The sequence below is a fragment of the Salmo salar genome, chromosome ssa16 (assembly GCF_905237065.1).
Source record: "Salmo salar chromosome ssa16, Ssal_v3.1, whole genome shotgun sequence".
Classification (NCBI taxonomy): Eukaryota; Metazoa; Chordata; class Actinopteri; order Salmoniformes; family Salmonidae; genus Salmo; species Salmo salar.
Genome location: NC_059457.1, coordinates 86644244 through 86658136, shown reverse-complemented (window position 1 = coordinate 86658136; position 13893 = coordinate 86644244). Strand labels below are relative to the sequence as shown.

General features: G+C 44.7%; 1 protein-coding gene across 6 annotated transcripts in view; it reads left to right on the top strand.

The window, feature by feature from the left end:
- The window catches only part of LOC106594144 (DCN1-like protein 2), a 50470-nt gene extending 38425 nt beyond the window's left edge, over positions 1-12045 (top strand). For 5 of the 6 annotated variants that reach the window (XM_045698404.1, XM_045698406.1, XM_045698405.1 and 2 more), the window contains exons 5-7: positions 5154-5236; positions 8042-8138; positions 8482-12045. In XM_045698404.1, coding sequence (XP_045554360.1) covers positions 5154-5236; positions 8042-8138; positions 8482-8561 — 260 coding nt within the window. In that variant the 3' untranslated portion in view covers positions 8562-12045. Of the gene's footprint in view, positions 1-5153; positions 5237-5368; positions 5402-8041; positions 8139-8481 lie in introns of those variants that run through there. The other variant, XM_045698409.1, reaches the window with a different exon arrangement.
- Positions 12046-13893: the final 1848 nt, after the last annotated feature.

The window sequence follows — 13893 nt, the reverse complement described above, 5'->3', positions numbered from 1 at the left end:
ATCAGACCTGTAGTCTACTGATGGTGTTACTAACCCCTCTACTCTCTGTATCAGACCTGGAGATGACTGTAGTCTACTGATGGTGTTACTAACCCCTCTACTCTCTGTATCAGCCCTGTAGTCTGTAGTCTACTGATGGTGTTACTAACCCCTCTACTCTCTGTATCAGACCTGGACATGACTGTAGTCTACTGATGGTGTTACTAACCCCTCTACTCTCTGTATCAGACCTGGAGATGACTGTAGTCTACTGATGGTGTTACTAACCCCTCTACTCTCTGTATCAGACCTGGACATGACTGTAGTCTACTGATGGTGTTACTAACCCCTCTTCTCTCTGTATCAGACCTGTAGTCTACTGATGGTGTTACTAACCCCTCTACTCTCTGTATCAGACCTGGAGATGACTGTAGTCTACTGATGGTGTTACTAACCCCTCTACTCTCTGTATCAGACCTGGACATGACTGTAGTCTACTGATGGTGTTACTAACCCCTCTTCTCTCTGTATCAGACCTGGAGATGACTGTAGTCTACTGATGGTGTTACTAACCCCTCTACTCTCTGTATCAGACCTGGAGATGACTGTAGTCTACTGATGGTGTTACTAACCCCTCTACTCTCTGTATCAGACCTGTAGTCTACTGATGGTGTTACTAACCCCTCTACTCTCTGTATCAGACCTGTAGTCTACTGATGGTGTTACTAACCCCTCTACTCTCTGTATCAGACCTGTAGTCTGTAGTCTACTGATGGTGTTACTAACCCCTCTTCTCTCTGTATCAGACCTGTAGTCTACTGATGGTGTTACTAACCCCTCTTCTCTCTGTATCAGACCTGGACATGACTGTAGTCTACTGATGGTGTTACTAACCCCTCTACTCTCTGTATCAGACCTGTAGTCTGTAGACTACTGATGGTGTTACTAACCCCTCTACTCTCTGTATCAGACCTGGACATGACTGTAGTCTACTGATGGTGTTACTAACCCCTCTACTCTCTGTATCAGACCTGGAGATGACTGTAGTCTACTGATGGTGTTACTAACCCCTCTACTCTCTGTATCAGACCTGGACATGACTGTAGTCTACTGATGGTGTTACTAACCCCTCTACTCTCTGTATCAGACCTGTAGTCTGTAGTCTACTGATGGTGTTACTAACCCCTCTACTCTCTGTATCAGACCTGTAGTCTGTAGTCTACTGATGGTGTTACTAACCCCTCTACTCTCTGTATCAGACCTGTAGTCTGTAGTCTACTGATGGTGTTACTAACCCCTCTACTCTCTGTATCAGACCTGGAGATGACTGTAGTCTACTGATTGTGTTACTAACCCCTCTACTCTCTGTATCAGACCTGGAGATGACTGTAGTCTACTGATGGTGTTACTAACCCCTCTTCTCTCTGTATCAGACCTGGAGATGACTGTAGTCTACTGATGGTGTTACTAACCCCTCTTCTCTCTGTATCAGACCTGGAGATGACTGTAGTCTACTGATGGTGTTACTAACCCCTCTTCTCTCTGTATCAGACCTGGAGATGACTGTAGTCTACTGATGGTGTTACTAACCCCTCTACTCTCTGTATCAGACCTGTAGTCTACTGATGGTGTTACTAACCCCTCTTCTCTCTGTATCAGACCTGTAGTCTACTGATGGTGTTACTAACCCCTCTACTCTCTGTATCAGACCTGGAGATGACTGTAGTCTACTGATGGTGTTACTAACCCCTCTTCTCTCTGTATCAGACCTGTAGCCTGTAGTCTACTGATGGTGTTACTAACCCCTCTACTCTCTGTATCAGACCTGTAGTCTACTGATGGTGTTACTAACCCCTCTACTCTCTGTATCAGACCTGGAGATGACTGTAGTCTACTGATGGTGTTACTAACCCCTCTACTCTCTGTATCAGACCTGGAGATGACTGTAGTCTACTGATGGTGTTACTAACCCCTCTTCTCTCTGTATCAGACCTGGAGATGACTGTAGTCTACTGATGGTGTTACTAACCCCTCTACTCTCTGTATCAGACCTGGAGATGGCTGTAGTCTACTGATGGTGTTACTAACCCCTCTTCTCTCTGTATCAGACCTGTAGTCTGTAGTCTACTGATGGTGTTACTAACCCCTCTACTCTCTGTATCAGACCTGGAGATGACTGTAGTCTACTGATGGTGTTACTAACCCCTCTTCTCTCTGTATCAGACCTGGAGATGACTGTAGTCTACTGATGGTGTTACTAACCCCTCTACTCTCTGTATCAGACCTGTAGTCTGTAGTCTACTGATGGTGTTACTAACCCCTCTTCTCTCTGTATCAGACCTGGAGATGACTGTAGTCTACTGATGGTGTTACTAACCCCTCTTCTCTCTGTATCAGACCTGTAGTCTGTAGTCTACTGATGGTGTTACTAACCCCTCTACTCTCTGTATCAGACCTGGAGATGACTGTAGTCTACTGATGGTGTTACTAACCCCTCTACTCTCTGTATCAGACCTGTAGTCTGTAGTCTACTGATGGTGTTACTAACCCCTCTACTCTCTGTATCAGACCTGTAGTCTGTAGTCTACTGATGGTGTTACTAACCCCTCTACTCTCTGTATCAGACCTGGAGATGACTGTAGTCTACTGATGGTGTTACTAACCCCTCTTCTCTCTGTATCAGACCTGGAGATGACTGTAGTCTACTGATGGTGTTACTAACCCCTCTACTCTCTGTATCAGACCTGGAGATGACTGTAGTCTACTGATGGTGTTACTAACCCCTCTTCTCTCTGTATCAGACCTGGAGATGACTGTAGTCTACTGATGGTGTTACTAACCCCTCTTCTCTCTGTATCAGACCTGTAGTCTGTAGTCTACTGATGGTGTTACTAACCCCTCTACTCTCTGTATCAGACCTGGAGATGACTGTAGTCTACTGATGGTGTTACTAACCCCTCTTCTCTCTGTATCAGACCTGTAGTGACTGTAGTCTACTGATGGTGTTACTAACCCCTCTTCTCTCTGTATCAGACCTGTAGATGCTGTAGTCTACTGATGGTGTTACTAACCCCTCTACTCTCTGTATCAGACCTGGAGATGACTGTAGTCTACTGATGGTGTTACTAACCCCTCTACTCTCTGTATCAGACCTGTAGTCTACTGATGGTGTTACTAACCCCTCTACTCTCTGTATCAGACCTGGAGATGACTGTAGTCTACTGATGGTGTTACTAACCCCTCTTCTCTCTGTATCAGACCTGTAGTCTGTAGTCTACTGATGGTGTTACTAACCCCTCTACTCTCTGTATCAGACCTGTAGTCTGTAGTCTACTGATGGTGTTACTAACCCCTCTTCTCTCTGTATCAGACCTGTAGTCTGTAGTCTACTGATGGTGTTACTAACCCCTCTACTCTCTGTATCAGACCTGTAGTCTGTAGTCTACTGATGGTGTTACTAACCCCTCTTCTCTCTGTATCAGACCTGGAGATGACTGTAGTCTACTGATGGTGTTACTAACCCCTCTACTCTCTGCATCAGACCTGGACATGACTGTAGTCTACTGATGGTGTTACTAACCCCTCTACTCTCTGTATCAGACCTGGAGATGACTGTAGTCTACTGATGGTGTTACTAACCCCTCTACTCTCTGTATCAGATCTGGAGATGACTGTAGTCTACTGATGGTGTTACTAACCCCTCTACTCTCTGTATCAGACCTGTAGTCTGTAGTCTACTGATGGTGTTACTAACCCCTCTACTCTCTGTATCAGATCTGGAGATGACTGTAGTCTACTGATGGTGTTACTAACCCCTCTACTCTCTGTATCAGACCTGTAGTCTGTAGTCTACTGATGGTGTTACTAACCCCTCTTCTCTCTGTATCAGACCTGGAGATGACTGTAGTCTACTGATGGTGTTACTAACCCCTCTACTCTCTGTATCAGACCTGGACATGACTGTAGTCTACTGATGGTGTTACTAACCCCTCTACTCTCTGTATCAGACCTGGAGATGACTGTAGTCTACTGATGGTGTTACTAACCCCTCTACTCTCTGTATCAGACCTGGACATGACTGTAGTCTACTGATGGTGTTACTAACCCCTCTACTCTCTGTATCAGACCTGTAGTCTACTGATGGTGTTACTAACCCCTCTACTCTCTGTATCAGACCTGGACATGACTGTAGTCTACTGATGGTGTTACTAACCCCTCTTCTCTCTGTATCAGACCTGGAGATGACTGTAGTCTACTGATGGTGTTACTAACCCCTCTACTCTCTGTATCAGACCTGTAGTCTACTGATGGTGTTACTAACCCCTCTACTCTCTGTATCAGACCTGTAGTCTGTAGTCTACTGATGGTGTTACTAACCCCTCTACTCTCTGTATCAGACCTGGAGATGACTGTAGTCTACTGATGGTGTTACTAACCCCTCTTCTCTCTGTATCAGACCTGGAGATGACTGTAGTCTACTGATGGTGTTACTAACCCCTCTACTCTCTGTATCAGACCTGTAGTCTGTAGTCTACTGATGGTGTTACTAACCCCTCTTCTCTCTGTATCAGACCTGTAGTCTACTGATGGTGTTACTAACCCCTCTTCTCTCTGTATCAGACCTGTAGTCTGTAGTCTACTGATGGTGTTACTAACCCCTCTACTCTCTGTATCAGACCTGTAGTCTGTAGTCTACTGATGGTGTTACTAACCCCTCTACTCTCTGTATCAGACCTGGAGATGACTGTAGTCTACTGATGGTGTTACTAACCCCTCTTCTCTCTGTATCAGACCTGTAGTCTACTGATGGTGTTACTAACCCCTCTACTCTCTGTATCAGACCTGGAGATGACTGTAGTCTACTGATGGTGTTACTAACCCCTCTTCTCTCTGTATCAGATCTGGAGATGACTGTAGTCTACTGATGGTGTTACTAACCCCTCTACTCTCTGTATCAGACCTGGACATGACTGTAGTCTACTGATGGTGTTACTAACCCCTCTTCTCTCTGTATCAGACCTGTAGTCTACTGATGGTGTTACTAACCCCTCTACTCTCTGTATCAGACCTGGAGATGGCTGTAGCCTACTGATGGTGTTACTAACCCCTCTTCTCTCTGTATCAGACCTGTAGTCTACTGATGGTGTTACTAACCCCTCTTCTCTCTGTATCAGATCTGGAGATGGCTGTAGCCTACTGGAACCTGGTTCTAACAGGTCGATTCAAGTTCCTGGACCTCTGGAACAGGTTTCTATTGGTGAGTGGAGTGGATGCCAGTCTGTATTAATGGCTGTTCCCTAAATAATATACTACTCTGGACAGAGTCTAGGGGTTTCCTCCATGTATCCATAGTCTCTGGTGATGTCATCTATCTGTGTGATTAATGCAGGAGCATCATAATCTCTGATGTCATCTGTCTGTGTGATTAATGCAGGAGCATCATAATCTCTGATGTCATCTATCTGTGTGATTAATGCAAGAGCATCATAATCTCTGATATCATCTGTCTGTGTGATTAATGCAGGAGCATCATAATCTCTGATGTCATCGGTCTGTGTGATTAATGCAGGAGCATCATAATCTCTGATGTCATCTATCTGTGTGATTAATGCAGGAGCATCATAATCTCTGATGTCATCTGTCTGTGTGATTAATTCAGGAGCATCCTAATCTCTGATGTCATCGGTCTGTGTGATTAATGCAGGAGCATCATAATCTCTGATGTCATCTATCTGTGTGATTAATGCAGGAGCATCATAATCTCTGATGTCATCTGTCTGTGTGATTAATGCAGGAGCATCATAATCTCTGATGTCATCTATCTGTGTGATTAATGCAAGAGCATCATAATCTCTGATGTCATCTGTCTGTGTGATTAATGCAGGAGCATCATAATCTCTGATGTCATCTATCTGTGTGATTAATGCAGGAGCATCATAATCTCTGATGTCATCTATCTGTGTGATTAATGCAGGAGCATCATAATCTCTGATGTCATCTATCTGTGTGATTAATGCAGGAGCATCATAATCTCTGATGTCATCTGTCTGTGTGATTAATGCAGGAGCATCATAATCTCTGATGTCATCTGTCTGTGTGATTAATGCAGGAGCATCATAATCTCTGATGTCATCTGTCTGTGTGATTAATACAGGAGCATCATAATCTCTGTCATCTGTCTGTGTGATTAATGCAGGAGCATCATAATCTCTGATGTCATCGGTCTGTGTGATTAATGCAGGAGCATCATAATCTCTGATGTCATCTGTCTGTGTGATTAATGCAGGAGCATCATAATCTCTGTCATCTGTCTGTGTGGTTAATGCAAGAGCATCATAATCTCTGTCATCGGTCTGTGTGATTAATGCAGGAGCATCATAATCTCTGATGTCATCTATCTGTGTGATTAATGCAGGAGCATCATAATCTCTGATGTCATCTATCTGTGTGATTAATGCAGGAGCATCATAATCTCTGATGTCATCTGTCTGTGTGATTAATTCAGGAGCATCATAATCTCTGATGTCATCTGTCTGTGTGATTAATGCAGGAGCATCATAATCTCTGATGTCATCTGTCTGTGTGATTAATGCAGGAGCATCATAATCTCTGATGTCATCTGTCTGTGCGATTAATGCAGGAGCATCATAATCTCTGATGTCATCTGTCTGTGTGATTAATACAGGAGCATCATAATCTCTGTCATCTGTCTGTGTGATTAATGCAGGAGCATCATAATCTCTGATGTCATCGGTCTGTGTGATTAATGCAGGAGCATCATAATCTCTGATGTCATCTGTCTGTGTGATTAATGCAGGAGCATCATAATCTCTGTCATCTGTCTGTGTGGTTAATGCAGGAGCATCATAATCTCTGTCATCGGTCTGTGTGATTAATGCAGGAGCATCATAATCTCTGATGTCATCTATCTGTGTGATTAATGCAGGAGCATCATAATCTCTGATGTCATCTATCTGTGTGATTAATGCAGGAGCATCATAATCTCTGATGTCATCTGTCTGTGTGATTAATTCAGGAGCATCATAATCTCTGATGTCATCTGTCTGTGTGATTAATGCAGGAGCATCATAATCTCTGATGTCATCTATCTGTGTGATTAATGCAGGAGCATCATAATCTCTGATGTCATCTGTCTGTGTGATTAATGCAGGAGCATCATAATCTCTGATGTCATCTATCTGTGTGATTAATGCAAGAGCATCATAATCGCTGATGTCATCTGTCTGTGTGATTAATGCAGGAGCATCATAATCTCTGATGTCATCTATCTGTGTGATTAATGCAGGAGCATCATAATCTCTGATGTCATCTATCTGTGTGATTAATGCAGGAGCATCATAATCTCTGATGTCATCTGTCTGTGTGATTAATGCAGGAGCATCATAATCTCTGATGTCATCTGTCTGTGTGATTAATGCTGGAGCATCATAATCTCTGTCATCTGTCTGTGTGATTAATGCAGGAGCATCATAATCTCTGATGTCATCGGTCTGTGTGATTAATGCAGGAGCATCATAATCTCTGATGTCATCTGTCTGTGTGATTAATGCAGGAGCATGATAATCTCTGTCATCTGTCTGTGTGATTAATGCAGGAGCATCATAATCTCTGATGTCATCTGTCTGTGTGATTAATGCAGGAGCATCATAATCTCTGATGTCATCTGTCTGTGTGATTAATGCAGGAGCATCATAATCTCTGATGTCATCTGTCTGTGTGATTAATGCAGGAGCATCATAATCTCTGATATCATCTGTCTGTGTGATTAATGCAGGAGCATCATAATCTCTGTCATCTGTCTGTGTGATTAATGCAGGAGCATCATAATCTCTGATGTCATCTGTCTGTGTGATTAATGCAGGAGCATCATAATCTCTGATGTCATCTGTCTGTGTGATTAATGCAGGAGCATCATAATCTCTGATGTCATCTGTCTGTGTGATTAATGCAGGAGCATCATAATCTCTGATGTCATCTATCTGTGTGATTAATGCAGGAGCATCATAATCTCTGATGTCATCTATCTGTGTGATTAATGCAGGAGCATCATAAGCGGTCGATCCCCAAAGACACGTGGAACCTGCTACTGGACTTTGGTAACATGATCGCAGACGACATGTCCAACTACGACGAGGAAGGTGAGATATAACCACCTATTAAGGATGGGTCCCAAATGGCACCTTTTCCTGTGCTCTACTTTTGACCAGGCACCATAGTGCACTAGATATGGATTAGGGTGCCATTTGAAACGCAGCCAAATATTTCTGTAGGACCAATAAAACATACACCCTGCCCACCCTGACCTCAGATCCAGGATTCCTCTACCCCCATATCCATAACCACTAGGCGTATAACTAAGATCTGACCTGGAGTCAGCAGTTAGGGATTGGGACTTCTACCATACAGTGCAATCACTATCAAAACATTTCTGCCAATCACTAACTATGCAGCTAATCATGTGACCCTTTTCTGCCCACTCAGGAGCTTGGCCCGTCCTCATAGACGACTTTGTGGAATTTGCCCGGCCAATCGTGACAGGGAGCAAGCGTAAAACCATATAGGTCATACCCAGTTCCCAGCAGGGGCTGAGGATTTTATACACACCAGCCAAAAAGAGACTTCTACAAGACTGTCCAAGTTTGTGAGACTGAGCTGCCAATCAGGGGCTGGGGAGCGACATGACAGCCAATCGGAGAGAAGGAAAACAACAACAGGAAGAGGAAGTTATCTTTTTTCTTTGTTTTGGGACTGAGTCACTCCGGGAGGCGGGCTGTCAGCAGGGGGTAGGATCGTCGCGGAGCTATGAGCTCTGCTCCCATTGGCTGGCTGGATCAAAGTGATCGGCCAGCGACTACAGTACCATACACCAGCCACCATCAGATCAGTGGGTGTGTTTATAGATTCTAGAACTGGTGCTCTGGTCCCACCCCCCCCACCCGGCCCCGCCCCCTCCTTACTAAAGAACGACCAGGGAGAGCAAACAGAAGGGCAGAGAGGGATGGCCGGTTTGCTCTCTGCAGACCGACAGAAGGGTGTGATATTTGATCCAGTGGAGGCTGCTGAGGGGAGGACGGCTCATAATAATGTCTGGAACGGAGCGAATGGAATGGAAACCATCCCACTGACTCCGCTCCAGACATTACCACGAGCCCATCCTCCCCTATTAAGGTGCCACCAACCTCCTGTGGTCTGATCCCACAGTAGTAAGACTGTCCTCTCTGCCGGCCCATGATGGATGAACTAGGAGCTTGGAGGTTCTGCATGTGTTTCTGGTTGAGCGTTAAGCGGCTGAGTGGACGGAAGAACAACAACAACTGTTTTATTATTATCATTGAGTTTCTTATCATCGAATCAGAGGTGAGGGATGTGGTCGTCATCCAATCCAACGCCAGTGTAATGTTCTGCTTCCATTTCAATCTAACGTGTAAAAGTTGGGTCAGTTTTGTTGTTAATATGTGAGGTTCAGGGTCTGTATCCACAAAGCTTTTGAGAGTAGGAGTGCTAACCTGGGATCAGTTTGGCCTTTTAGATAATAATGAATACAAGAGAGGACCAGATCCTAGTGCTGATCTGGGATCAGTTTGGCCTTTTAGATAATAATGAATACCAGAGAGGACCAGATCCTAGTGCTGATCTGGGATCAGTTTGGCCTTTTAGATAATAATGAATACCAGAGAGGACCAGATCCTAGTGCTGATCTGGGATCAGTTTAGCCTTTTAGATAATAATGAATACCAGAGAGGACCAGATCCTAGTGCTGATCTGGGATCAGTTTAGCCATTTAGATAATAATGAGTGAGATCACATGAACAGAGAGGACCTGATCCTAGATCAGCACTACTACTCTGAGACGCTTTAGGAATACAGGCCCAGTTCAGATCCACTGTGGTATTCAGATAGAACCGGACCGACCAACAGAGCAGCATGCTTTAAAGCTCAACACCAGCAGAAATACTATTGCTACAGTTGGAACATACTGGAACCATAGGATTCATGTATAGATATACCATTTTAGAATAATGAATACAATATAAAAAAGACACAATGACATTTATAATCATGAGAGAGAGGAAGAAGTATTTGAAATGTGTACGAGGTCCTCAGATTTCTAGGCCGCGTCCCAAACTGTACCCTATTCCCTATATAGTACTGGTGAAAAGTAGTGCACTATATAGGGAACAGGTTTGTCCATTTGGGATGCGCCATGTCTCCAAGCTTTCCGTTTGATCTGAGTTGGTTTGTTTGGGGTGTAACTGCTCACATCACCAGAGACCAGACTGTTGGTCTGGCACTTCTTTGATTTTCACAAGCAACGCACAGGAAGTTGAATCTATGAATCGTATTCAGTCTACAACACTGTATATAGTTCATAGTTGAATCTATGAATCATATTCAGTCTACAACACTGTATATAGTTCATAGTTGAATCTATGAATCATATTCAGTCTACAACACTGTATATAGTTCATAGTTGAATCTATGAATCATATTCAGTCTACAACACTGTATATAGTTCATAGTTGAATCTATGAATCATATTCAGTCTACAACACTGTATATAGTTCATAGTTGAATCGTATTCAGTCTACAACACTGTATATAGTTCATAGTTGAATCATATTCAGTCTACAACACTGTATATAGATCATAGTTGAATCTATGAATCATATTCAGTCTACAACACTGTATATAGTTCATAGTTGAATCGTATTCAGTCTACAACACTGTATATAGTTCATAGTTGAATCTATGAATCATATTCAGTCTACAACACTGTATATAGTTCATAGTTGAATCTATGAATCATATTCAGTCTACAACACTGTATATAGTTCATAGTTGAATCTATGAATCATATTCAGTCTACAACACTGTATATAGTTCATAGTTGAATCTATGAATCATATTCAGTCTACAACACTGTATATAGTTCATAGTTGAATCTATGAATCGTATTCCGTCTACAGCAGCAGTTTAAATCAAATCTCATGTTATTGGTCACATACAGGTGTTTATCAGATGTTATTGCAGGTGTAGTGAAATGCTTGTCAACATGCCCCAGTTCTGTTTTTAAACAGTTTCAGTTGTTAGTGTTGTTTTGGTTAGTCGTCATGGGTTACTGCTAGCCAGCCCAGTGAAGTGAATGTTATAGTACTTTCATCAGACCAGACTGAGACACGTCTACTAGCTACCCCACACACACACACACACACACACGGACCATCTCAGTAACAGACATGATTCCTCTAACACAGCAGGTAATAGGAGTTCTCCTTCATTCTCTGGAAATGTTCCTGAGATTTTGGGCTGCACCTCGTCTGTCTCCCAAATGGCACCTTAACTTTGCACTATGTAGGGAATAGGGTGCTATTTGGGAGGTATGTCTAAGTTACACTTGTTATGCCACATGTTCTTAGACAATTGCACTCACATCTGGGGGAAGTAATAAAAACATTCTGTTCAGTGTTGACGTGTAACGACAGGAGAAGACTGAGACTATGGAAGAGAGAGAGACGTCCATTTCTCCTCTGAACTTCCTACACAACGAACACGGTACGGTACGGTACACTACGCTACAGTGAGGTACGGTACACTACGGTGAGGTACGGTACACTACGGTACGGTGAGGTACGGTACACTATGGTACGGTACACTACGGTACGGTGAGGTACGGTACGGTACACTACGGTGCGGTGAGGTACGGTACGGTGAGGTACGGTACACTACGGTACGGTACACTACGGTACGGTGAGGTACGGTACGGTGAGGTACACTACGGTACGGTGAGGTACGGTACGGTGAGGTACGGTACACTACGGTGAGGTACGGTACGGTACACTACGGTACGCGCTGAGAGAGTGTCCAGTGTGTTGACTGTCTGTGCGTTAGTCATATTCAGCTCATCACGTCAGTATTATTTTCACTGAGAGAAAAGAAAAAGCATTTAAAACATTTGTCTTTCTGCTATGGAGACATTATACATTACTTTGTTTTGGCAAAGGAAGGTCCCGTCAATAAAGCATGTTGTTTTTAACACAAATGGAACGAGAGACTTTGTATCCATCTGTTTTGTTCAGGGTTTCACAGAGATGTTACGAGATCACAATGTTGTCTCTGTCCCATTACGGCGTCTGGGCGCACGGGCAGCGCCGTTCAGAATGAGAGGGGGGGAAGCTTTTAGGGACAGTTTAGGTGCAAAGGTTAAGGATGAGGGAGGTTGGTTTGTTGGTGAGAATGAGAGAGGGTTTAGGGGTGATGAGGGGTAACAAGGGAGGAGGGTTGGTTTGTTGGTGAGAATGAGAGAGGGTTTAGGGGTGATGAGGGGTAACAAGGGAGGAGGGTTGGTTTGTTGGTGAGAATGAGAGAGGGTTTAGGGGTGATGAGGGGTAACAAGGGAGGAGGGTTGGTTTGTTGGTGAGAATGAGAGAGGGTTTAGGGGTGATGAGGGGTAACAATGGAGGAGGGTTGGTTTGTTGGTGAGAATGAGAGAGGGTTTAGGGGTGATGAGGGGTAACAAGGGAGGAGGGGTTGGTTTGTTGGTGAGAATGAGAGAGGGTTTAGGGGTGATGAGGGGTAACAAGGGAGGGGGTTGGTTTGTTGGTGAGAATGAGAGAGGGTTTAGGGGTGATGAGGGGTAACAAGGGAGGAGGGTTGGTTTGTTGGTGAGAATGAGAGAGGGTTTAGGGGTGATGAGGGGTAACAAGGGAGGGGGGGTTGGTTTGTTGGTGAGAATGAGAGAGGGTTTAGGGGTGATGAGGGGTAACAAGGGAGGGGGGTTGGTTTGTTGGTGAGAATGAGAGAGGGTTTAGGGGTGATGAGGGGTAACAAGGGAGGAGGGTTGGTTTGTTGGTGAGAATGAGAGAGGGTTTAGGGGTGATGAGGGGTAACAAGGGAGGAGGGTTGGTTTGTTGGTGAGAATGAGAGAGGGTTTAGGGGTGATGAGGGGTAACAAGGGAGGGGGTTGGTTTGTTGGTGAGAATGAGAGAGGGTTTAGGGGTGATGAGGGGTAACAAGGGAGGGGGGTTGGTTTGTTGGTGAGAATGAGAGAGGGTTTAGGGGTGATGAGGGGTAACAAGGGAGGGGGGTTGGTTTGTTGGTGAGAATGAGAGAGGGTTTAGGGGTGATGAGGGGTAACAAGGGAGGGGGTTGGTTTGTTGGTGAGAATGAGAGAGGGTTTAGGGGTGATGAGGGGTAACAAGGGAGGGGGGTTGGTTTGTTGGTGAGAATGAGAGAGGGTTTAGGGGTGATGAGGGGTAACAAGGGAGGAGGGTTGGTTTGTTGGTGAGAATGAGAGAGGGTTTAGGGGTGATGAGGGGTAACAAGGGAGGAGGGTTGGTTTGTTGGTGAGAATGAGAGAGGGTTTAGGGGTGATGAGGGGTAACAAGGGAGGGGGGTTGGTTTGTTGGTGAGAATGAGAGAGGGTTTAGGGGTGATGAGGGGTAACAAGGGAGGGGGGTTGGTTTGTTGGTGAGAATGAGAGAGGGTTTAGGGGTGATGAGGGGTAACAAGGGAGGAGGGTTGGTTTGTTGGTGAGAATGAGAGAGGGTTTAGGGGTGATGAGGGGTAACAAGGGAGGAGGGGTTGGTTTGTTGGTGAGAATGAGAGAGGGTTTAGGGGTGATGAGGGGTAACAAGGGAGGGGGTTGGTTTGTTGGTGAGAATGAGAGAGGGTTTAGGGGTGATGAGGAGTAACAAGGGAGGGGGGCTGATTAACACTCCAGTCTTATCCTGCCCCAGTGGGGAGGGAGGGGTCCTCAACACTAGACCTACTGGTCCATCTGACACAGAGCCTACCGTCCATCCCCCCCAGTCCTCTAACCGTCCATCCCCCCAGTCCTCTAACCGTCCATCCCCCCAGTCCTCTAACCGTCCATCCCCCCAGTCCTCTAACCGT